Source organism: Nothobranchius furzeri, chromosome 14 (genome assembly GCF_043380555.1).
Source record: "Nothobranchius furzeri strain GRZ-AD chromosome 14, NfurGRZ-RIMD1, whole genome shotgun sequence".
NCBI classification, from domain to species: Eukaryota; Metazoa; Chordata; class Actinopteri; order Cyprinodontiformes; family Nothobranchiidae; genus Nothobranchius; species Nothobranchius furzeri.
The window spans coordinates 24432489-24455727 of record NC_091754.1 but is presented as its reverse complement, the minus strand read 5'-3'; the positions used below and the strand labels follow the sequence as shown (position 1 = coordinate 24455727).

Here is a 23239-nt window from a genome sequence, read left to right as displayed (position 1 = left end):
GCATGCTTATTTGCCCACCTCAGGTCTCCGCACCGGAGCGGAGCCGTTGTAGAGCGGGTAGCAGTAAAAATTGAGTTCGGAAGCGAGCGGCAGCGGAGGGCGGGGGCGGACCGGAGCGGAGGTAGTGGAATTTGGGGGTTACAAGTCAACGGAGGAAACAAAGCCCATTGCACACTGCTGCCAACCAGCAGTCGGTGATTGAACTGCACCAAAAGAAAAGAAAATACACAAATGTACTGAATGTAAGAATGTAAATTCTTCCAAAAAATTGATACAAAGCTTTTGAATATCGATATATCGCTGTAAAATAATATCACCATATATTGAATATCGATATATCGCTGTAAAATAATATCACCATATATTGCCATATTAATATTTTCTTACATCCCTAGTTTCTACGTTGATTTACCAGACAGACCTGTTGAAAGAAAAATACAGCTAATAGTACAAATATGTTTTACAATAAGCTTTACATTGTGACAACAGGAATCCTCATACAGTCAACTCGTTTACTGGCAAATACCCCTTGACAATACTGTTTTTCATTTTGGACACACTAACAGGAAGCTCTTAAACACTCATGCATGTATATGATGCACAACAAGTGTTAGGTTTGGGACTGGAGTGCATTTTCTTCTTTGTGTGTCATAATCCATTAAGTGGTTTCCAGAACCGAGACCCAATAGTGAGCCTCAGGCCTAAACACTGCTCACACACATCCTGATCACATCACAGCCCGAAGCACCATCCACATTCCATAACACGTTCACTTTTTCCCCTTTCACACACCTAAACGAGCAAAAAGGTGGAACATGGGTGCAGCTGCTGTGAATTGTGTCAAGGTATTGAAATGTAAGCTATTACTTCAAATAAGTAGAGATTTGCTTTTTTAAATGAAGACATTAAACATTAAATTAGTAGTATCTGGAAACTGTAGTACAAAATTGCTATTTTTTTCTAACTATAGTGTTTAAATTGGGGAGAATTGTGCAGGTGGTGGATAAGAGTAATTTAGGATGCTATAAAATTGTCGCAGATGCCGTAAATGAGAGCTAAAAGGTGCCAGACTTTCTAGCCAGAGGGCATTGGCATCTGCGATCAGCTTGTCATCATGAAGAGGGCTCGTTTAGCTTAGGTCTATCTAGGAGCTGGTCAATTTCGCATGAGTCAACGATGGGCGCACCTTCCATTTGCGTAATAAACCAGCCCCATCGCTTTAACTCCGTTATGCATAGGATTGGTGCTGTGTAGTAATGCTCTGCGATCCAATCTAAAGTCAGTTATACAATAATTAGACCGGATTTTGCAGTAATTGGAGAAGGCATGGTTTCTGAACTGGGCCGGTGCCAACACTCGCCCCCCAAGCCCCGTGGCGGCCCTGCCCTGCTCCGGCGCGGCCTACTAGGCTGACCGGCTCCGGAGCGGTACGTCAGAGTGCAGCGGTGAGCGGCACAGGGGCGGTGTGAGCATATTTCTGTCAGGTCCAACCTTTTATGAGAGGGTTGTTAGCGGGGTGCGTGTTGTCCAGACTGACTAGGCCTGGTACGTGCTGAGAAAAGTCACTGTAGAATCAGAGGTGTACTCACGGCTGACTTTCATGCTGCCGAAAGCAGAGGGCTGCGGCACTGGTTTGCAGCTTTCGGCGAAAGATGTGGTCCTGGGCCGACCCGACATGATCCAATCCCTTTGATTCTCTCGACTGGGAGGCTTTGACTAAACGGAAGAGCTGATCGATTCACCGATCCTTCTCATCCAAAAAAGGATTGACAGTAAATGAATATGTATCTGTGATCCACAGGAAGGGCAGGCAGAAAGAGACCCCCTTTTTATCCTACGGTACCTTGCGTTACTTTTTGTTCTTTTAAAAATCAATTCGTTTGAAACAGTCCTTTCTTTCCCAACAACGGTCAATCAGAAAATATTTCCTTCTTAAACTCCAGGATTTATTTCAACGGGCCTCAGAAGACTCTCCGTCTAAAATAGTCATGAATCTGGCCTCTCCCTGTGGCCCCTGCTAAAAAAACGATTATTTTCCGTATGAATTCCACAATTATGAAGGAGGGTTGGCTCGGATGTTAATCCAACGTGGACCAAAGACAAACGTGTCGTTTTCTCGACGACTCAGGACACATGCAGTTCCTCTTCATATCCCGATGTGGAGGCTCAATGACCCGACTGCCATGGCGGCTCCCGCTATACCCAAGCCTACAGACCGTCCAACGGAAAAATTGCCAGTCGTCACAGTCCTCTTTAACGAATTAACGACTTCAAACCAACACTGAATCCGGTTTCGTCGTCGTCAAATTTCGGCGTCACAACCGAGGCTCTGGGGCGGCTAGCTTCTCGAAAAATAACGGTCTCAAGGTACAGAGTGCGACGATACCGAATGTCTTTTTTTATTTCTTCCCCATAGGTTTCGGGCTCGCAGTCTTTGTCGCTGCGCATGTAACGTACGCTGTTTCTGTAAAGGGTTTCCAAGCTAGCTCCACCATCACCGTAAGAAGTTCACGCTATTTACGTAACTCGTGACCGAGAATTTAAAAAAACGTGAACGCGCTTACGCTAAAACTGGGGCGGCATGGTCAACCAATCAGAGATGGGATCCTTCAGAAAAAGGCGTTTCCCCGGCGCAGTGGACCAATAGAAACGCAGGTGTTGAGCACCACATGGCATTATTTGTTCAGCTCCGCCCTCATGACTTCAAAGACTTTTCCATGCCTTGAAGGGGGGTAAGGGGCGGAGCAACCACCGGGATTGATGGCTTTTTCGACCAATGGAGCTAAAAAAAAAACCGGCTGTCAGTTCAAAATGCCCCAGCTGTCACAGAGCACCGGTGGTCATGCAGCACTGTTGCTATGTTAGTTACAAAAGCCTACCCCCCTTGCCTTTCATGGACACGTTTTTTTTCTCTTTCCCACGCGACCCTCGGGCAAATCAAGTAAATTTATTGCTCAGTTTTTCCAATTTTAGTTGTAAGTTTCCCTTCAGTATAACTTTTTAGAGAGGTTCTGCATGAAAATTGTCCAAGCTATAGTTTAAGTCTTAAAATATGAAGTGCTTATAAGTTTTTAACGTATGCAGTCAAATGAGCCAAATAATTAGATTTTTGGCAAATACTGAATTGATATTTGTAACTGATATGATATGTAAAGTATTTATAAAGCTGCGGTAGGTTAAAAGGGATTACACGTATCTCTCGTGACCCTGAACTACAGGAGGTCCGTGCAGCTTCAGTATCACAATCATCAGTGCATGCCTCCGTTATATGTCAAAAGGAAAAGTTCAGCTGTGTGGTGGAAGATCCCACATTAGACTCTGGGATACTTTGACATTTTTAAAGACAACCTCACGTCTGGCTGCTACTGTGCCATGATCTTTTGGTTGCAAGAAAACTCCAAACATCACACCCCCTCTACTGTGCATGAAAGTTGGTATGAGGCCTTTAGAGAGAAAGATGGCACAGTCAAATATGTGATTTGTTAATGACCATATAAATTCATCAGGATTAGTTCTGTAATGGAAAACCAGTTTTTGTTTCTCAGAGTGAAACTATTACTCATCCCAAACAGAGTGAAAGTCTCTTACCTCAAGATGAAGTCTTCCCTTTTTCTCAGTAAACAGTGGGCTGGCACCAGTCTGTCTTTTGTGTGATCTATTTATACTCTGTTGTGTTGCACATCAAAAGGAATTTCTCCGAGGCTGTCCTTCAATGGTTCACATGCAGAATAAACCTCAGCAGCATTTTAAAACAGGCTGCTGAGTTGAAGTAACGCAAGACACAGATTTCCCTTCGGCAACACCTCCCCCAGCCAAAGCATATTCTCCCACAAGCATAAAGATAAAACACAGAAAGGCAAAAGATGGCTGTGGGCGAGAGGATCAGTCTGGGCTAGAAGAAATGAAGAAATAAATATAAAAGAAACATTTTAAAAATCTGTCCTCACTACACTGTTTACCAGTAAACTACAGAATTCACTGGAAAGTGCTTCTACTAGTTTATAAATCACTCAATGGCATGGGGCCAAAATACATGTCAGATCTCCTCCCATACGCCTGGCAGGGCTCTGAGATCAGCTTGTAGAACTTCGGGTCAGAACCAAATAGGGCAAAGCTGTGTTCAGCTACTTTGCTGCACACAGATGGAATCGGATTCCTCATAACCTCAAATGTTCCCCAACTCTTGTAACTTTTTAATCAAAGTTGAAAACCTTTGTGTATTCATCAGCATTTGAATGCACCTTCTGCCCTGGAACTGCTCACCCTTTAACTTTGTCTTTTTGAATTCTTGAATCTGAAATTAAATTGTGTTTTTTTAATTGTGCTGTCGCATTGATTTTAATGTTCATGCTATTGCTGCTAATGGAAAGCACATTTAATTGCCTCTGTGTATGAAAGCTGCCTTGCCTCGCATCACAAACTGTTCTGCCCATGAATTGCAGTACAAAACTACGGGATTGTATCAGATCTGATTGATAGAACATTTTCTCTTTTGAAAAATAATCATAATTATATTATTTTAGCATGAAACACACAATTTAATAGAAAAATGTCGAAGTGGGAACTTGAAGTCACTGAGGTTTGATCTACCGGCATTCTTTATCACAACCAGCAGGGGGCGACATAATAGCTACAACAAGAAAAAGAAAACACAAATACCAACCTCCTCTTGCCTGCAAAGCCATCCTATATATGTGAATATATAAACAACTTTTGCAAAGCAAGAATTTGGTCTAATTCATTAGGCTAATCATTCTAACTAGATTTATCACCTTGGTAAATCCTTACTAATGAGTTTATTGTTGTAATAAAACCATTCAGACATTTTTTTAATGCAAAATGTATTTTCTAGTCAAAATTGAGGTCATTTATGATAAATTATCCAAGAAAACATGGTATGACCATGTATTTCTATATTTTTCTGTCAGGATATACTTGCTATCTGAAAATGCATGTTGGTGTATTTAATTTTTATCTCAAAAGAGCTCTGAGAAGATAATTTTGCATTATAGCAGCTCAGAGAAGCTTTAGTAGTTTGCTGTCAAACTGTGTTTTGTGTCTGCAGACAAAACAGGCTTTAATCCATATTATTATCAACACTTCCTGTGTGAATTTATATTGAAAATGTGTTGAGTTATTAAACTGAAGCCAGTGCACTCTGTCCTGTGGCCAGCAGGGGGCAACCTCTGATTATAAAACAGAGAAAATATAATTAAAAATAAAACTGGCGTAATACCAAAAATCATTTATGTTTACATTTCCCTTATTCAGACCTATATCTCACTCACGTTTATACATTCCATGGTGCAAACTCTTTCAGACATGAGATGACTTGCAGTGTTTGTCCTGAGGATGTTTATATTTAATATCACCATTGCATTTTCTTTAACTTGTCCCTTTCTGCATCCCCACCTCCTGCTCGCCGTATGGTTGGTTATCGTTTTCTTAATGAGAGCACAGCTAGACATTTTTCTGCTGCTTTTGATCCACCCTGTTCTTCTGATAACGACCCAGATTCCTTAACTTCTCAGCTTAACCAGCACTGCCTCTCCATTCTGGACAACATCTGTCCTGTCAGAACCAGATAAGTTCCTGCAGTGAACCACGTCCATCTGCTGCACCTAAAGGATCTTCTGACATCCTTTAACTCTGCAGTCAGAGATGCTAGGGTTTCCTATTTCTCCAACCTGGTGTCCCAGAGCAAAGGGAACCCCAAGGTGCTGTTTAACACCATCAGCAGCATCGTCTCTCCTGTCTCTCCTACAGCCTCCATCCTCTCTGTTACAGACTGTGAGAACTTTCTGTCTTTCTTTGTGGACAAAATCAATAAGGTTAGATCTAGCATCTCTCCTTCAGCCTTTGACACTGTTGACCATCACCTGCTCCTAGAGAGGCTCAGAGACTGGGTAGGCCTATCAGGATCTGCTCTGGAGTGGTTCTCCTCTTATCTCTCTGAGCGCTCCTTTTCTGTGGCCGTCTCCAAGTTTAGGCCCTCCACCACCACCCCTTACCCATGGTGTCCCACAAGGATCTGTGCTGGGGCCTCTACTCTTCCTCCTCTATCTGCTTCCTCTTCAGCACATCCTGAGCTCCTTCAAGGGAATCTCCTACCATCTTTATGCAGATGACATCCAACTGTACATCTCCTTTAAGCCCCATGAGATGTCTAAGCTGCAGCTGTTACACACCTGCTTAGACTCTATCAAAACCTGGATGGCTGGGAGCTTTCTTCAGCTAAATGAAGATAAGACTGAGATTCTCATATGTGCCCCAGACAAGCTGGTTCCCAAAGTCAGAGACTCTCTTGGTCAGCTTGCTTCTCACACCAAACCTTCCGTCAGGAATCTCTCACCCTGGATTCTCATGTCAGTTCTCTTGTTCGCTCTTCCTTCTTCCATCTCAGGAACATTGCTAAGTTGAGTCCCATTCTGTCCCGCTCTGAACTTGAGACAGTTCTCCACACCTTCATCTCCTCACGCTTAGACTACTGTAACTCTCTTTTCACGAGTCTGAGCAGAACCTCCCTGGACCATCTACAGGTGGTTCAGAATGCCTGTGCTCGGCTTCTGACCAAGTCCTCCAAACACACCCACATCACCCCACTTCTCCTCCAGCTTCACTGGCTGCTAGTCAACTTCAGGGTTCATTTCAAGATCCTGGTTCTGGTCTATAGGGCCTTACATGGACAAGCACCATCTTACATTGGTGATCTTCTTAGTCCCTACACCCCCAGCAGGTCCCTGAGGTCCAGTGATCAAAGCCTGCTGGTTGTGCAGCGCACCAGGCTAAAGACCAAAGGTGACAGATCATTTGCTGCTGTGGCCCCCAGACTCTGGAACGCTCTCCACCTGAGCCTGAGATCAGTGGACTCAGTGGTCTCCTTTAAAAAACAGCTAAAGACTCACTTGTTCAAGCTGGCTTTTGTATGACCTTCTTCATCCCCCTCTCTTTATTCTGCTCTCCCCACCTATTCCACCTTCCTCAGGATGCACTGATTTCCCTCTTTCCTAGTCACTCTCTCTCTTTTTAAACATTTTTTAATCACAATTGTCTATTTTTGCTCATTTAAATATATTTTTAACCATTTTCTAAATTCTTTTTTTATATTTTTTACATTTTTTGTTTTTGTGAAGCGCCTTGTGATTTTTATCTTGAGAGGCGCTATAGAAATGGTATTTTCTTCTTCTTCTTCTTCTTCTTCTTCTTCTTCTTCTTCTTCTGTCTGGATTTGGACCAAGTTGCTACAGAAACTGTGTTTATTGTTGATGGGTGACTACAGCAGATGCAGAATGAGTCGAGTTTCCATTTGGAGGACTTTAAACCTGATCAGGCACTCACTGCTAACCAAAACTAGAAATCAAACATGTAGTAAAATCTTAGTTTTTTGCCATTTGGCTGTGACAACATGTCAAAGAAAAACTAATCAAATGGCACAATTAACAAAAATAGTTTTTATGAAATATTACTATTTCATAAATTGTACTGATTTTTATATTATATTATAAAAGGGAATTTTGGTGGCTTGTCAACAGGACTCTGGGTTGTTTTAGAGTTTCTTCAGGATTAAATAATGCTATTTATTTCTGTTCCAGTTTTTCAGACCTTTATTTGGTCATTAAGTGGTTAAAAACTATTTCTAGTGCCCCAAACTGTTTTGGTTTAGTTGGACTCTTATTGTAGCACTGTTGCCTTTTCTTAAAGGTGTGGTTTACTTATTTATTTAATACATTTGCAGTGAGCTCTCGCCATATGAGTCATTAAGAAAGCTATGGTGCCCTTGTTCTGAGCTAAAGTTTGCTGGTGCAAAGTCACTATCACAACACGTTCTCTCCTCTCTCTCCTTGCTGAAAAATAATTTTAAAAGCCTTCCTGCAGGCGAATGCAAGCCAAGATGGGCGAGGCCATGAATGCAAATTCACAGTGTGACATCACAGTATGAGGATTTTCAAATCCTAACATTTCTCCATCTAATTTCTGTCAGAAGCTAATACAGCAGATAGGTGTAGAAGACTGTTTTCATGTTAAGCCTGCACGAAAGAGTCAGAGTGACCGATTATAATCAGAAACAATAATCAAAAACCTTTTTTCAGTCAGCCACACCTTTAACTTCTCTTAAATGTGTTTCATTTCATTCAGGGCCAAAGAATAAGTCATTTTGATTATATCAACTTCACTTTGCATTTTCTCACCAAATTACCGTTTCAAATTCTTGTAGGAAACAACATTGCATTTGAGATTTTATAGTGTCACCAGTTTTGACCCATCACGTCATCAAACAAAAAAAGTTAAGTTCAAACAACAATACATCAAAAATAAATATTAAAATGAATACACTCATTGCACATTTAATACACACTTGTTTTTCATGTTGTGTTTAGGTTCCCTGGTGTCTCTACGGCATCCCGTTTTTCAACACGACTCAGAGAGTTGACTATTAAAAATATAGATTTCTGCTTTTGACCTATAAATTATTGAAAAAGTTTTAAAGTCTTATTGTAAGTAAAACTACTCAGTCCCGTGATAGAAGACTCAAGAATATCAGTCAGCTCTTCATTTAGAAAGAAAAAAATAACACTTTCCTTTTCAAAGTAACAGTCCAAAGTCTCTCCCAACGTTGAATCATGTAAATTCAAGTGCTTGGAATGTTAAACACGAAACATAAAATCCAGTCGGCCCTTATGATTCACACTAAAGTGGGTTTGAGGTCTTCTTTGAACACAACGGGCCGAGGGGCATGGTAGAGGTTCGTACAGTCGTCAAATTCGCTGTCGGATGAGTCCGAGGAGCTATCGGAGCTCAGGAGGGAGCCTCGCTGCAGGCAGGAGTCACAGAAAGGCCGGTGGAAGTAACAGTAATCTGTTGAGCTGCTAGAGTCTGAGTCCCAGTAACCACTTGAGTCTCGAATGTGGCGACTGCGTTGCTGCCTGTCACCATCTACATCCATGCCAGGCTGAGATGAGTGATTGTGTCCCACACAAGGACAGGCTGTGTATTTGTGGAACCTTGAAACGCACCTTTGACATGTTTTCATCCTTTCCTGTTCGTCCTCAACTCCCTCTTCTGCCTCAATTTCCTTTTCTGGCTCATTGTTGCAACCATGAACATGAAAAAGTGTTTCATTCATAGTGGAGCTCCCTGGATTTGGGTCTCTTGTCTTTCTGCAGGTCGGACCATCTGAGCCTTTGTAGAAACAGGAAGAGGACAAATGTCTTCTGGAGGAGTAAAAGGGAGGCTGACGTTTTCTTATGGCGTATGGGGAAAGGCTGGGGCAGTGGGGGAGGGTGGGTGGGGGAGGGGAGCAGGGTGATGGAGGGGTCAGCTTTGAAGGCTTTCCTGATGCTGCATCCAGGCTGAGCTCCAGGAGGATCTCCTGAAGCTTCTCACTGCTAACAAAACCAGCCAGTTTTGCATTTGGTCCTATCTGCAGCGTTAGTCCACTGTGACCAACAAATGTTTGCGCTTGAGAGAGGTTCAGTCCTCTACGGTTTTGGAGAGAAGTGACAAAGTGAACAGCCTCCGCTGCAGTTCTGCAAGGAAACGTAAAGGACACAGGCCGCTTGGGATCCTCGTCCACTCTGGACTGAGCTGCGTTTCTGTCTGCATGTCCAGACACAGATGCGTTTCTCTGAATTCCCCTCACATAAAAATCTTCATCAGCCGGGGAAGCGGAGGAGTTTTGAACAGAGGAAGAATTGGGGGGTGATGAAACGGTGTTTGATAAAACAGGTGAAGCAGGGAGGCGGTTGGAGAGTCGAGGGGATGAAAGACTAGATTTGATGTTTCCCTGAGATAAGACGGAAGGAGAATAACTTTCAGACTGAAGCTCAGTGGTCTGGGTGGAGCAGGAGTTGAGCTGGCTGGGTGAGCCATCCACGTCCTCGATGAGCTGGCTCGCTGTCATCAATCTCAGGAGCTTCTCTTTGGCATTGTTTACCTGCTCCTGAAGAGTGTCGATCGCAGCATTTTTCTGAAAAGAAGAAAACATTAAATTGTGAGCAACACACAAGGGAAACGACAGTTATTTGGACTCAATTCAAATATAAACAGTGGACTTGGTTACTGAAGCTGTGCTTGTTTTGATTTGGCTTCAACTGGTCTGACATGATCTGAACTGGTGTTATTCCTGGACCCGGGACAAACGTTACGGCTACCTAATCACTTTGCACTGATGTCAGACTTCCACAACTCCATCAAAGGTGCAGGTGCATGACAGTAGCTCTGTTTGCATCCTTCTGCATCAGCTCATAAGCTGCAACAGCTAAATGCATTTGGCACTAAATGTAATCTACGCTGAAATTATGCATGTTCAACCTACACATTGTTTTTATTTTCATTTTGCTAATTGGCGACAATCATGAACGGGTAGCTGAAATCCCAGTTGTGGGTTACAGAAATGTTAGTGGTCCTGGACTGAAACCATAAAAAAAGGGGAAAAAAGCTGACCAACTAAAGTTCATTTTCTCTCAACATTTTGAGCATTTTATTGCCAGGATTTAACAAAAGGATTAAGAGCTTCCAGCGCGTGTATCACTATTGCTGAAGGCAGCATTTTTTCAGTCAACAAGCCAATAAAGAAGACAGGTATTTATCTGCACCCTAAAGTGCAGATGTCACCTATAACAGCAATAGATTACCTCATTCAGGAGTTTTTTCATGGAGCTGTTCTCTCCCAGCAGGTAGTAGATCTCATCCTGGCTGTACATGGACGTCTGGCTCTTACTGGGGCTGCTGAAATACTTGGCCATCTGACTCGGGTTGTTCTGATCCTCCTCAAACTGTCGCCACTGGGTCAGCTGCACAAACGCAAGTTAGACGGTTCAAGGTTTCTAACACATTTTCAGTATGTTGCAGCAATTTCGAGTGGCAGATAAATTACCGATAAAGGTTATAAAGACATCTAGGAAAATGTGAGCTGACATTTTGAGGAGGTGTGTTTGAGCAGTGTTTCTTCCCCGCTCGCAGGAGATGCATTCCTGTACGTTAACATAAACCCTCTGCCAGGCTCTCAGAGACTCATAAAACGGGTTGCAGCCGTTCACAAAGGATTGAGTCACACACAACTTCTTTGTGAGTCACTTTTAACCAATATACACCGAAACCTCACCTGTGACTATAAGGGTTACAGTTTATTAGTTTTACTCCCAGAGAAAGAGAAACTCATGCTCACGTAGAGCATCTATGTGTGTGTCATATGTCTGTCTTTCTAGTTTCCGTCTGTTTGATCACATCTCTTCCTTACACAGGAAGTATCATCAACGGTTGGTGTGGGATTCTAACCTGCGGCACAAACAGCATGCAGTTGGTAGCCAGTGTGCAGAGGAAGATGGCTCCAGCCACTGTGCTGTGGATCAGGTTGGGCCAGGCCTGCAGGAAGATGGACACGGGGACTGCCACAGCAGAGGAGAGGGTCACCAGGGTGACCGCTGTTATGATGGTGGGGGACTGGTTTACCGGAGGATGGCTGACGTTGCTGGTCAGACCGGCGAGATAGGTGCCATAGAGGAGAAGACAACCCTAAATAGTGAGGTTTGACACATTGGTATTACAGTGACTTAAGCAAAGAAGGGAGTAACTTTTATTGTGAAATTTTATTGGTCAAATCCTTCACAGTGCTTGTGCGGAATATTATCTTTAAAAATAAATATGCAATTGGGGAAATCATGTTTATCTCTGCAGAGATGAACCTCAAGGGTTAAAGGAGACATGTTATGGCTTTTTTGAGGTATAGTCATTTGCACTAAATCCCTCTCACATGAAGCAATTTCAGTAGTTTAATTCTTGACAGTTTCAGTACCATCCAGAATAAGCCATTTATGGGTACTGTCATTTTAAGAAAACAAACTGGAGTTGGCCACGCCCACCCATCCCCCGCTCAGGCTGCTATAAGCTGAGGGGCTCTGATATCTGCGAGAGGGTGAAGTTGAGCTGCTGCTCCTTCAGCAGCAGCTGCTCTCCTCCAGTTGAAAGGTGGTTCTATGGTTATTTCCCCATTAGTGACATCACAAACAGGGACTTTTTCAAACAGCTCGTTTTAATTACATATTTTCTAAAACTAAACATTGAGAAAATGGATGGATGTTTTTGTTAAGGTCTAGAGTGTTTATAGAGACAGTAGAGACCCACATTGCAACACAAAAATATGCAAAAGGTGAGTTTTACATAAAATGTCCCCTTTAAATAACACTTCTACACTAGAAAAACTACATTAAAATTATAATATGCAGAAAAAATGTTATCAAAACAATGACTAAATATAGTTTACCATGGTAACTTACTTTCTGGACAGCAATGATGATGACCCAAATGGTGGAGTATTCAGATGAACAGGAGCTGAGCTGAGACAAAGAGGAGGAAACGTGTCTCTCCATCACCTGCATCAATGGAAACCATTTATCACTGAAACTTTGTTCATATAAGTAGATATTTAACATATTTAACAGTAACCAAAAAGTATTCAGAAGCATCAGATGAAGACCTTCACATCCGTTCCACAGTAGCTTTTACCTTGACCACAGCTTTGACAGATCTTGAACACCTGATTGGGTCTGAGAGGTTCCAGGTAGTGAGAACCAGGATGTCCACCAGGATCAGCAGAACCACCATACCAATCAGCTGGATGTCCCGGATTATCTGAGACAAAACAACATATCACACTGAAAACAAAAAAAATAAAAACTGTGCAAAACTCCAGTCTTTACAAACTGAACGAAAAATAGCTAAAGCTCAAAACCTACCACTCTTTTGTCAGGCACTCTCTGTGTGAACACTCTGTAGAGTCTCCACGTCTTCCCCAAAATTGGACCAAACACCAGAGTAGTTCCAACACAAAGTGTCCACTTGCGAGCCTGTGAGACACGACACCACGTGATCCTGTTGTCATCTTACAAATCCAACACATGAGTAGAGAATCTGGGGTAAACTGGATGATCACCTGCAGCAAAGCTAGAGAGGTTCCAGTTTGGGACTGAGCCTGTTCATCGATGGCAAAAAGGAAGCCGCTGGCGTACGTGAGAACACTCCCAAAGAGAGTCAGATAGTTCAGGTTGGGACTGGACATCTTGACAATCCTGATCAAATGACACAAACATAAAATGAGCAGTGATTACCTTTTATAGTTTGTATTCCTCTTACATGCATTCTCCCTTAAATGCACTTTTGAGTCACTTTAGGCAAAAGCATCTGCTAAAATGTGTAAAAGTAACATATTGAATGAAACCTTTTCTTTTATTGTTTCGTGTTTTACTTCCAGGAAGCTCCGTTAATTTAAAATATGTCAAAGTGGTCATGATTTAATTGTTTCTTAAAATTTCTGAAGGTTTTTAGATGTTTTTCTTCGGACCATTGCTCATTTCACTCTTTTTTTATTGGAGTTTCAACTGGATCTTGGGGTTTTTAAAGTGACAATGTGTAATTTTTACCATTAATCTCTGGAAATACCCATTAAAATGTTGTAAATGAATTAAAAGATGCACAGTTGTGGAAAAATATTGGCAGTTTCACAACATATAACCATAAAAATCTGTTCTAAAATACATAAGAGCGGGTCTAAGGATGTTTCTCAATGTCAAGGCGCCTGGCCTTGCGAGGCAATGTCTTGCGAGGCCAGGCGCCTTGCTTACGAGGACACTGTCCTTCCTTCGTCATAGAAAATGGTTAAATGGAACGGACTTGCATCACGTGACCGTGGCTTCCACGCCAGTCATTAGCGTCACGTGACACGGGAGATAACGTTATATTTCATATGTATGAATTGCAATATAAATATAGAATGAGTCTTTTACTTTTTAAATTGTGTATATGTTTATTAAATTAAATATATAAGTGAGCTACTACCCGCTAGCCACTGAAGCTGCAACTAATAAGCAACTAACCAACCACAGATAACTTCTATGGATCTAAAAAAAACATTTTACATTAGTTGACTCACATTTAAACTTGAAAATTGCCCCCGAAGTAGCTGCCGGCTTCTGAACCGCCGTCCTTTTAAAAATACAGCGGTGTATTCTGGGTAATTTTTGACCAAGGCTAGGCTACAAGACACCTCCAGTGTATCGTTGCTCAGCTAGCTAAACGGCTAACAAATAGAGAACACACGCCTCGGTAGAACATGAACACTGGAACAGGTCTTGGCAGCTCCTGATGACATATCTCCTAGGCAACCGGGGCGGGGCCAGGACATCAAGGCGAGGTTGCTTGGCATTGAGAAACACCCCCTAAGTCTCTGGATGACGCCATACTGGATGCCATGTTTCCTTCTACGGAAGCCCGTGAGGACACAACACATTTACTGATTTGTAACAAATGGTGACAAAACTTTCACCAATAATAAACATTGTTGTTTTACACATTTACCTCTTCACTCATTGCCAGTGATATAAGGCAATCTGATGTGCTTTTCATTTTGCTGGAAGTTACACACCCAGGGATTTTTGACCCTAACGGCCAGCCGTTGGTAAGGTCTTATTTGAACACAAAAATAATGCTTCATTGCAATGATTTAGGTATCTACTGCCCCCTATCGCCAGAGATAATACACACTGTCACTTTAATAATAATAATAATAATAATGCATTGAACTTATATAGCGCTTTTCTAGACACCCAAAGACGCTTTCACACACTCTCACATTCACACACTGCTAGTGATGGTAAGCTACTTGTAGCCACAGCCGCCCTGGGGAGGTCTGACAGAGGCGAGGCTGCCATTTGGCGCCATCGGCCCCTCTGACCACCACTAACACAGGCAAGTTGGGTGAAGTGTCTTGCCCAAGGACACAACAGCAGGATCCCCTGGCGGGAGCTGGAATCAAACCCATGACCCTCCGATCATGAGGCAACCCGCTCTACCACCTGAGCTACTGCTGCCCCAGAAAGTAAATCCCAAAGGAAAAGTAAAAAAAAATCATGGCTGAATAAAACATTTGCACAACCTCATAGTTCACTTTCTACCTGTTGTTTTTAAAGCGCAGGGTGAAAAGGAAAAAGCAGACGGCCGTCAGGATGCCACAGGAGAGGAGCGTCCAGACGACAGCTCTCAGCACCGCAGAGAGGGGACGTCTTGGGAGCTCCGCTGTCAACTGCACACACGGACATGAACATTCAAAACATTTCATGAATTCTCGTGTAAACCTGGTTTAAATGTACCCCAGACTTGTTACAAGTGTTTGAATGTGTCAGTTTATTCCGTGACAAATGTAAAAGCAATCAAACAAGAACAGATTTACCTCAGAAGATGTTTTATTTGGGCAGACAAAGATCACATAATGGGACATTATTAGAAAACCTAAATCGTCAAAGTGGTGAGAGTTTTAAAGCAACAAAAACAGGTCAAACATTCTGGAGATTTAGACGTTAACAGGCGAGATGACAAGAGGTGAAGAGTTGACCCCGTCATGATTCCTCCGTGGGTTAAAGTAGGGGAAAAGTCTGTCCCTGAAGGTGTATCCGGTGAACGTGTAGATGTGAGACTGAGCGTGCACGTTGTAAAAGGACACTTGGCCCCCCTCCAAATCCACATATACCCCGACGGTCTGAGGCTTTTCTACCAGCGGTACACAGACCGGGGGGCTGCTGAGTGCCCAGTATTTCTCATCCTTCCTCATCCCCAGGGTCCAGTAGCCTCTTTCTGGATTCAACAGATTCCCTCCTTTTCTGTTGACGGATTCTAGCGCCACTCCGATGTCCCACTCCGTCTTCCCTTTCACCTGGACCTCGTAGTAGAACCTTCCAGAGGAAAAGCCTTCCCTTGCCAGAACGCTAACACAAGGGTAAAATCTCTCTGGGTTGTCTGGGAGGCTCTGAGCCACATCTCCATGGTAGACCTGTTTCTTGTTTTCGGACAGCACCAGTTTGGGATGGGCAGTGTCCGGATCCAAACTCACTTCCACCACACAAGACTTCACACGCGTAAATTCAACCTCACAAAGCCTTTTCACCTCTGTCTTTACCGCCTCCTCAATCAGACTAGCGACTCTCCTCACCGACCTTCTCACCGTACCGACGTACTTGGAACTTTGTGCCCACGCTTCAGACCAGTCTTTGACGGCTGGCATCGTGCAGAAAGCCGGAAAGCTCTTGAGAAGGTAGAGATCGTCATTGGTGAACAAGAGCAGGTCCAGTTCAGTGTTTCTGCACTTCAGATCATCAATCTCCTGCTCTAGTTCTTTTATCAACCCACTGGCCATGATTTCAACGCGCCTCTGCTTTTCTCTGATCACCTCATCCACTTCGGCCTGGCCTTTCTGGACGAACTGGAGAAGCTTGTTGAAGACCCGTAAACTCTCCTCCACCTCGTTCTCTGTGTTTCTCCTGCTGAGCTGAACAGCTTGATTGATCTCGCGGATTTTTTCCAGCCGGCCGTGGATCATCTCTCTTATCTCCACGTTTAAGTTTCTGATCTGAGCTCTCCTGTCTCTGCTTTCGTCTTCTATGCAAACCGTGTGGTGAGTCTTGTGTTTGTCGCTAACACAGTGTTGGCACACGTACGTCTGGTCGGTGTGACAGAACAGATCCAGAAGACTCTCGTGCTTCTTACAGACTCTGTCCTGCATGCATATCATGGGGCTAATGAGTCTGTGATGCTTCAGGGTTACTAGGACATGATGGGGCTCCAGGTGAGTTTCGCAGAATGAGGCCAAACAGTCCAGACAGGATTTCAAAGCCTTCACCGTTCTTCCAGTGCACACATCACAACAAATGTCACCTTTAAGGGCCACTGACAGATCTGTAGCTTTGGTTCTGTCTTTGCACTTCTCCCCAAGCTTCTTAAAATGAGAAGCCACCTCAGATATGAAAGTGTTCACTTTCAGGTCAGGCCTCTTGTACAACGTGTGCTTGCACATGGGGCACTGCGGCATACTGGTGCCATTCCAGTATCTCTGAATGCAATCTCTGCAGAAGTTGTGTCCACAAGGAGTGGAGACCGGCTGGTTGAACACATCCAGACAGATGGGGCAGAGAAGCTGCTCCTTGGACAGGATGCTGGCAGCAGTTGCCATATCTGGGAACACATCCAGAAAGAAAAAAATAGAAAAACAAGTGGGATGTTACAGAATAAGTTGGATCAGCTCTTTGTAGTTTTGTCTTACACTATCATGCTTATGCCTTGTGATCCGTCCAAATCCATGAATAGCAACAAACACACAGGGTTCAATTTCATTTAAATGTTTTTCATTTTAGCTGAACAGTTTTCACATTGCTGCAGTCAAGAATCAGCAGTTGGAAGAACTAAAACAGACTGTTGTCACTTCAGACGGTGTCACAACATGGCAGAGCGCAGCTCCAACCTAAATCCTTTATCAGTGAAGATGGTGGCATGCTTTGAGGTCGGCAAATGTAAAATCTAACATTATAGAGCATAACTAAATCATTTGAACTCACCTCATTTTGTTGTGGAGTTGTCTAAAAGGGAGATGCCTGCAAGTGTTGACTGACACAGTCCCTCTGCTTTGTTTTTATTTGGATAGTCACGCTATAGTTCCTCTTGCCCGCCTCATGGCGTTGACGTCTGCTCACTCTTCTGTTAAAGGCATCTGAGTCTGAGTGGATGCTAAACATAGCTTCAGGAGTCCATCCCCATTACCTTTCCTGATCGCTGCTATTCAGCTGTCTCATCCAGTGGAATGGTACCACATGTGAGTGAATAGATGGACAAACATCGCAATGAGAAATGATAGAAATGTTCTGAGGGATGCTTTAGTGAGAAGCCTTTTGTTCTGATATTGATTTGGATGTAAATAAGGAACCGTTTCTGCTGATAACTTGTTACAAATGGACTTTTAGATGCTGCTGTAAGTTTCTATTGTCTAAAGCGGAGGTCCGAAAACTTTACAACCTACAGAGTCATTTTCCTCTCAGTCCACCTGAACGAAACTGTTTTAGAGCTTCAAATGTTAACAGAAATTTTTGGAAAAACATTGAATTCTTGATATATTTCTATGGAAGAGGATAAGGGCCACTGGGGGGAAAAATAAACAAAATTCTGGGGGAAAAAGTAAAAAAAAAAAGATTCTGACCTTTTTTTTTAGATCAAAGTCAGACATATTTTTTCATCTAATTAAAAAAATAAACACAGTTTTGTATCTAGCTTTAAAAATGAAGACAAAACAACATATTTTTGCAAAATGTATGAAAATTTTTCTATGGGATTTTAACATTGTGTTGTGTTGTGCATTCATTTAATATATTGAATGAAAAAAACTGAAAAGTTGCCTAAACTTGCATTTTTTTCCAATTATATCTACTGTGTGTTTTAAAATGAGTAATTTTTTCATATCAATTTAAAATGAAAGTTATTATAATTCATTGTGGAAGATCCAAAGAGCCATAGGCAGCAGACTCCTGGTCTGAAGTTTACACTTGGTTATGTGTGTTGATGTTCAGGAACACTCCATAGAAAATGCTGTTAAGGAAACTATGAAGGTTTCCATAGAAATATTATATGTCATAATCTAAAACTGTTAGTTATTCAAAGGTTTTCATGTCAAAATCTGGAGAAACACAAAATAAATAAATAATAAAAGAGAAAAAGACCACAGAGTCCAATAATTGCAACATTAATGGATTCTGAATAAGAGACTGTGTTGCTTTTGAATCCAAATGTTTGTGTTTGTTCATTTCACAGATGCTGTTGTCCAAACGTCTAGGAGGAAGCTGGAGAACCCAGAGAAACCCCATACATGCATGGGGAGATAACGCAAACACCACGCAGAAAGGCTGCAGCTAGGACTCAAACCTGCAACCTTCTTACTACAAGGCAACATTGCTACCAACTACACCATGCAGCTAGATGATGACAACACTGTTTCGTTAGGACAATCCCTAACAGCCAGGTAAATGAGCCAGATTGGTTCTGATGAATAAATAATCTTCGTATTTCAAACCTTAATCAGACGCATTACTGGAAAAACTCTGAAAATGACAGAACCCACCACTCATATCTTGGTGTCTGATCATGGACGTAATTTTCACTTTAGAAGTGTGTGTGTGTGTGTGTGGAGGGGGGGGGAGGCACGGAGTGGGGGGGGGGTGTCTTTACAGTATGCTCTAATGGGAAACAGGCTTCAACACAAATGGTTGTTTTCTGCTTGGTCCTAGAGCTCAACCAGTGTCAATTTAATATAGCATAATATTGTTTTTGGATGGTAAAAAGTGCAGGGGTCATAACTTGATTTTGGAAAAAGTGGGGGGGACATGCCCCCCCCCCCCAAAAAAAATTACGTCCATGTGTCTGATACTGCCAGGGATCTAGAAGTCCTAGTACCAGCTAGTTGGAACTGTTTCAGAGGCACGAGGGGGATCTGCTCTATAATAAGCAGGAGGATTTTTTATGTTGTGGTCTAAGATAGTTTTGACCCCCTCAAACATTTAGAGCAGCAAACATATTCTGTGTCACCTATTTTGCTGAAATGTGTCAAACACGTCTAGCATGTATTTAAATGTGCTGAAAGAATAAACGCAAAACAACATTGTGGAACATTTTTGTGTTTGAATTGCAATGAAGCACGTGTGTGATTGACTGCAGGGTTACCGTCAGGCTGCATAGTCTTTGTAGGATGTCCAAGCCGTCATGGCTGCTGATTCCTGACTGGATGAAGCAAAGTGGGGAATTACACTGGGAGCTGCAGTTCAGCTCATGCTCCATGACTGGCCCCAGTCGGTCCACCATCACACACACATCCTGTGAAAGAATAAAAAATAAATATTTTGCCTTGTAAGAAACTCTCTCCATAAGGTATTAATATCAAGAGAATGGTGCTAACTATTTAAAAGCATAAATGTTGCCAAAAATGTATTCTGAAAAGCCAGAAATTCAGAAAAACATTCTTTGACAGCTAAACGAAACCTAAAAAAATGTTCCGGGGGTGGAAAAATCCTGATTTAAAACCTCCAACATCATCTGTTTTAGTGTGATGACTCATAGGGGAGTTAGTGAGAGATCCCAAAGGAGACAGAAGCCTCGGGATAAAGATGATACGAACGTCTGCTCAGATTTGAATAAAGTTACCCGGACTCTGCTTCACGACACATGAACGTAACTAACCCATCTCAAGAGAGTTACAGGGTCAAACACTTGTGTAGTCACCAAGTCAGCAGCTGACTCATATGAAATCAAGCAGAAACACCAATTAATCATCATAGGACATTCAAATCCTGGAAAACATTTCTATGCTATGTGCTTTAGTGTCTAAACTTCAGGTGGATTATTAACAAAATAAAGGAAAAAAATCTCCTCTTTTTTCATATTTTATCATTCATTTTGAAAATATCATCTTCCTGAAACCTTTTTTATTATAACAGACAAGAAACCGTTTTTTTTAAATAAAATAATAAAACAGAAAATTTAGTCATTAAAAAAAAGTTCTATGCTAAATTCTGTCTTTTTTCGAGCATCTACGAACTCGGTGTGAGACCTGTTTGCGCCACAGTGTGGTGCTCTGACTAAAACCAGAACAGACAAGCCAGGAAGCTTCAGTGTTTCTGCTCTTCTTCACTGAAGCAAATGAACAAATCACAGTTTGCTGCGGCGAACCAAACCTTTCTCCTGCTGAACTTCACCAAGAACAAGCAGTCTGTCGGTGCTGCTGCAGGTATTTTTATGAGGCTACCCCCAAGCTGCACCGACATGCAGGGGATGAAATAATCAGGCCCCCTTGATCCTGAGCTGAAACGAGACTTGAAGTCTGATTCTTGTAATTGCTGCTGAGTCAGCAGCGCGCTGCAGAGACGAGGCAGGATCGTTTTTATTGATACAAATTGGCAGACGGGTGAGATCAGACACGCGCCGTCAGTGTCTGTGACGGAAACTGTGTTTGCTGACTTATATCAGGTGGAAAAAGTCTGCCAAAACGATGATATATAAAATATATAATGTGATTTATTAAGGAAAATATTTTGCACAAAATGCTGTGAAATCAAAGCAGCCCTGTTGGCAACATTTCCAGGAAATGTCTGTAGTTCTTGTTCATTTCCTGTAGTCGTTTTCCAAGTTTAGATCACAAGTCCAGCTTCTTCCTGCAGGAAAAGCCGACGGAGAGGCATTTCCTCCGGTTTATCAGACCCAAACTCTACAGGTCGGAGTTGGAAACAAGCCCACCGATGTGAAGGGGTCATCAAACATCCAGATTGTTTCTTTAGGAACGGGAGCAGCATACAACCTCAAACTGTACGTGGTTTTTTCTGAACGTGTTTTAACAGTTCTGCACCGTCATGAGGAGTGTCTTCTACAGTCCTGAAGGCTAAACCACAAGTATTACCTGAGCTACTAGAGTACGTGTGGGAAGGGCCTCCTCAGCCTGAGTTTCACTTGTTTACCTTCCGCCGCTTTTCTTTAACTAAATAATCTGTCAGGAGGGTTTAAAACCTCTCGACAACCCAAAGCTCTCACGGGGACTCTTGATTTAAAGAGTTAATGACATCAGGGGGGATTAAAGCCACTTATTGTCTTGTCAATCAATCGTTTTAGAAGATTAGAGCGGCAACCGCCACGCTAAAGGCTGCGAGGCCTGGTTCAAGGGCAAATATTGAAGCATTCTTTCAGAAAGCCAATAATCCGTTTATAAGTTTTATTCTCTAATCTGAGTCATAAAAGGAATTGCTGGCAGAGAAAGGCGGCTTTGAATTTGGTCATAGGGTGGTTTTTAAAACCTGGTTTAATGAATTATTCATTTGTAATAAATTCAGCTGAAGGTGATTATTCTGATCTAGAGGAAACAATTTTATTTATAGATATTCAGGTGAGTGACAAAAAAGTGTCAAAGTTAATCCAGGAGGTGTTTTTTCTTCTATTTGTAGTAAAACTAAAACACATCCTACTTTCTTTTACTTGTTTAACCAATTTTAGATACAGCAGATGTTTGTTTCTTTACATTTTTGTGAAAACTACTCTAAACAACGTTTGTATCTCTTATGTTTAGCAATAAAACAAACCTATTAAATAAAAAGGAATCAAACCAACCTGTTAAAGGAAAAAGTGAGAAATGAAAAAAATTGATGAAATCAAAGAATAAAAAGAAAATAAACAGGAAAGATTCAGGATGCAAACCTTGATCCTCAAAGAAGGTTTCCATTGTGCCGTCCTGCATTAAACTCCATCGCCCAGCACCCAAAAACGTTATGATAAGAACTAAAAATAAAAGAAATGATCCCGCATTGCTACATGATCCTCACGGTTTCATGACTTGAAGTTGTCAGTCAGAGAGGATCACTCAGGAAAACGCTCGGCAGAATGAAGGAGTTTCCATTCGAGCCAGAAGAGAGGGAGGGAGGTGTTTGTGTCAGGAGAGGAGGTGACTGCTGTCCTCCCTCTCTTCTGTAAACTTTCCAGCTCCAGAGATGTGATGTACGGTGTGGTGCAGCACAGACCCCAGGGGTGGAGGAGGTGGGGACACTGGGTGGCAGATGGGACAAACAGGGAGGGACACAGAGCAAACAAAAGGCTGAAAACAGTCAGAAAGAGAAACACACATGATATATTTTTCCTATGCGGACGGTTACAACGGATATGGATGTAATTTTTTTTCTGCAGCTTGTCGGGTCACATAGAGCCGTTTGTGTTTGAGCGAAGCGTGCCAGCAGAGACATTTGTTCCCCCAGCTAAGAGTCATAAAGGTGTTATTAGGACGTCACCAAGATTTACTGTGGGAGCCTCTGCTGTAGTGTCATTCCTGATGTGGGAGTGTCACTGCTGACAGATGTTAAAGAGGAAATAGGGGACGTGCACTGAGTTAAAAGGAGCTAAATACAAATTTTACTGCAAAAACTCATATTAGTCCCCTTTTCTTCCCCAGGAGACATCTGTGGATGCAAGATCATTTGCAAATACAGATCGGTTAAATGCTCGTTTTGTTCATTTGAAACCCATCAGAGCTTTCATTTTCAGAATGAGCATCACTGCAGGCACTGAAGAACCCAGGTAAACCAGATTTTTTTAAACATAGACGTGATTCCAGCTAAAACAAGTGTCAGTGAGATGAACTCAGATCACTTAAAGATGCATGACGTGAACTTATAACCCAGCTCGTCTCTGACAGCCCGTTGATTAATCCAGAAAAAGGAAATTCATCACCTGTCTCCAAAGGGCTGAACGTGGGCGATGATGTTTACCCATCACGTGTGCGTTCTTTTAGCAAAATCCCTCACGACTCTAAACTTAAACTCTTAGATCTGGATTTGTGAATGCAAAAGCTTTAATCAAAGAGAAGCATCAAACTCCATGAATTTGATGAGTTGATTGTTTTTCT

The 23239-nt window shown here is 42.3% G+C and overlaps 3 protein-coding genes and 1 long non-coding RNA gene across 8 annotated transcripts in view; 1 reads left to right on the top strand and 3 right to left on the bottom strand.

Annotated features, from left to right (window-relative positions):
• The window catches only part of gsk3ba (glycogen synthase kinase 3 beta, genome duplicate a), a 36936-nt gene extending 34452 nt beyond the window's left edge, over positions 1 to 2484 (bottom strand). Inside the window, exon 1 of one of the 2 annotated variants that reach the window (XM_015966280.3) lies at positions 1590 to 2484. In XM_015966280.3, the coding sequence (XP_015821766.1) occupies positions 1590 to 1677 (88 nt within the window). In that variant the 5' untranslated portion in view covers positions 1678 to 2484. The remainder of the gene's footprint in view (positions 1 to 1589) is intronic. The other variant, XM_015966281.3, reaches the window with a different exon arrangement.
• LOC139062631 (uncharacterized) lies at positions 140 to 15133 on the top strand. Its single transcript, XR_011516197.1, has 3 exons — positions 140 to 845; positions 11244 to 11521; positions 14964 to 15133. It is a non-coding gene; the product is annotated as an uncharacterized lncRNA (long non-coding RNA).
• On the bottom strand, positions 4793 to 22905 carry gpr156 (G protein-coupled receptor 156). 4 transcript variants are annotated; one of them, XM_054746846.2, is made up of 10 exons: positions 21955 to 22905; positions 19528 to 19677; positions 14949 to 15076; positions 12932 to 13067; positions 12735 to 12845; positions 12505 to 12630; positions 12276 to 12371; positions 11278 to 11514; positions 10635 to 10793; positions 4798 to 9967 (listed from the first exon to the last, which is right to left on the bottom strand). In XM_054746846.2, the coding sequence occupies exons 2-10, from the start codon at positions 19663 to 19665 to the stop codon at positions 8684 to 8686; spliced, it is 2415 nt and encodes an 804-aa protein (XP_054602821.1). In that variant the 5' UTR covers positions 19666 to 19677; positions 21955 to 22905; the 3' UTR covers positions 4798 to 8683. The 4 variants fall into 4 exon arrangements, with proteins under 4 accessions (XP_070400101.1, XP_054602821.1, XP_070400100.1 ...); XM_015966277.3 differs by having other exon boundaries at positions 4799 to 9967; positions 22042 to 22905; XM_070543999.1 differs by lacking the exon at positions 21955 to 22905 and having other exon boundaries at positions 19528 to 21885.
• LOC107389866 (E3 ubiquitin-protein ligase TRIM21) lies at positions 15219 to 17901 on the bottom strand. The gene is made up of 2 exons (XM_015966279.3): positions 17379 to 17901; positions 15219 to 16998 (listed from the first exon to the last, which is right to left on the bottom strand). Exon 2 carries the CDS (start codon positions 16994 to 16996, stop codon positions 15344 to 15346), a length of 1653 nt encoding a protein of 550 aa, XP_015821765.1. The 5' UTR covers positions 16997 to 16998; positions 17379 to 17901; the 3' UTR covers positions 15219 to 15343.
• Positions 22906 to 23239: the final 334 nt, after the last annotated feature.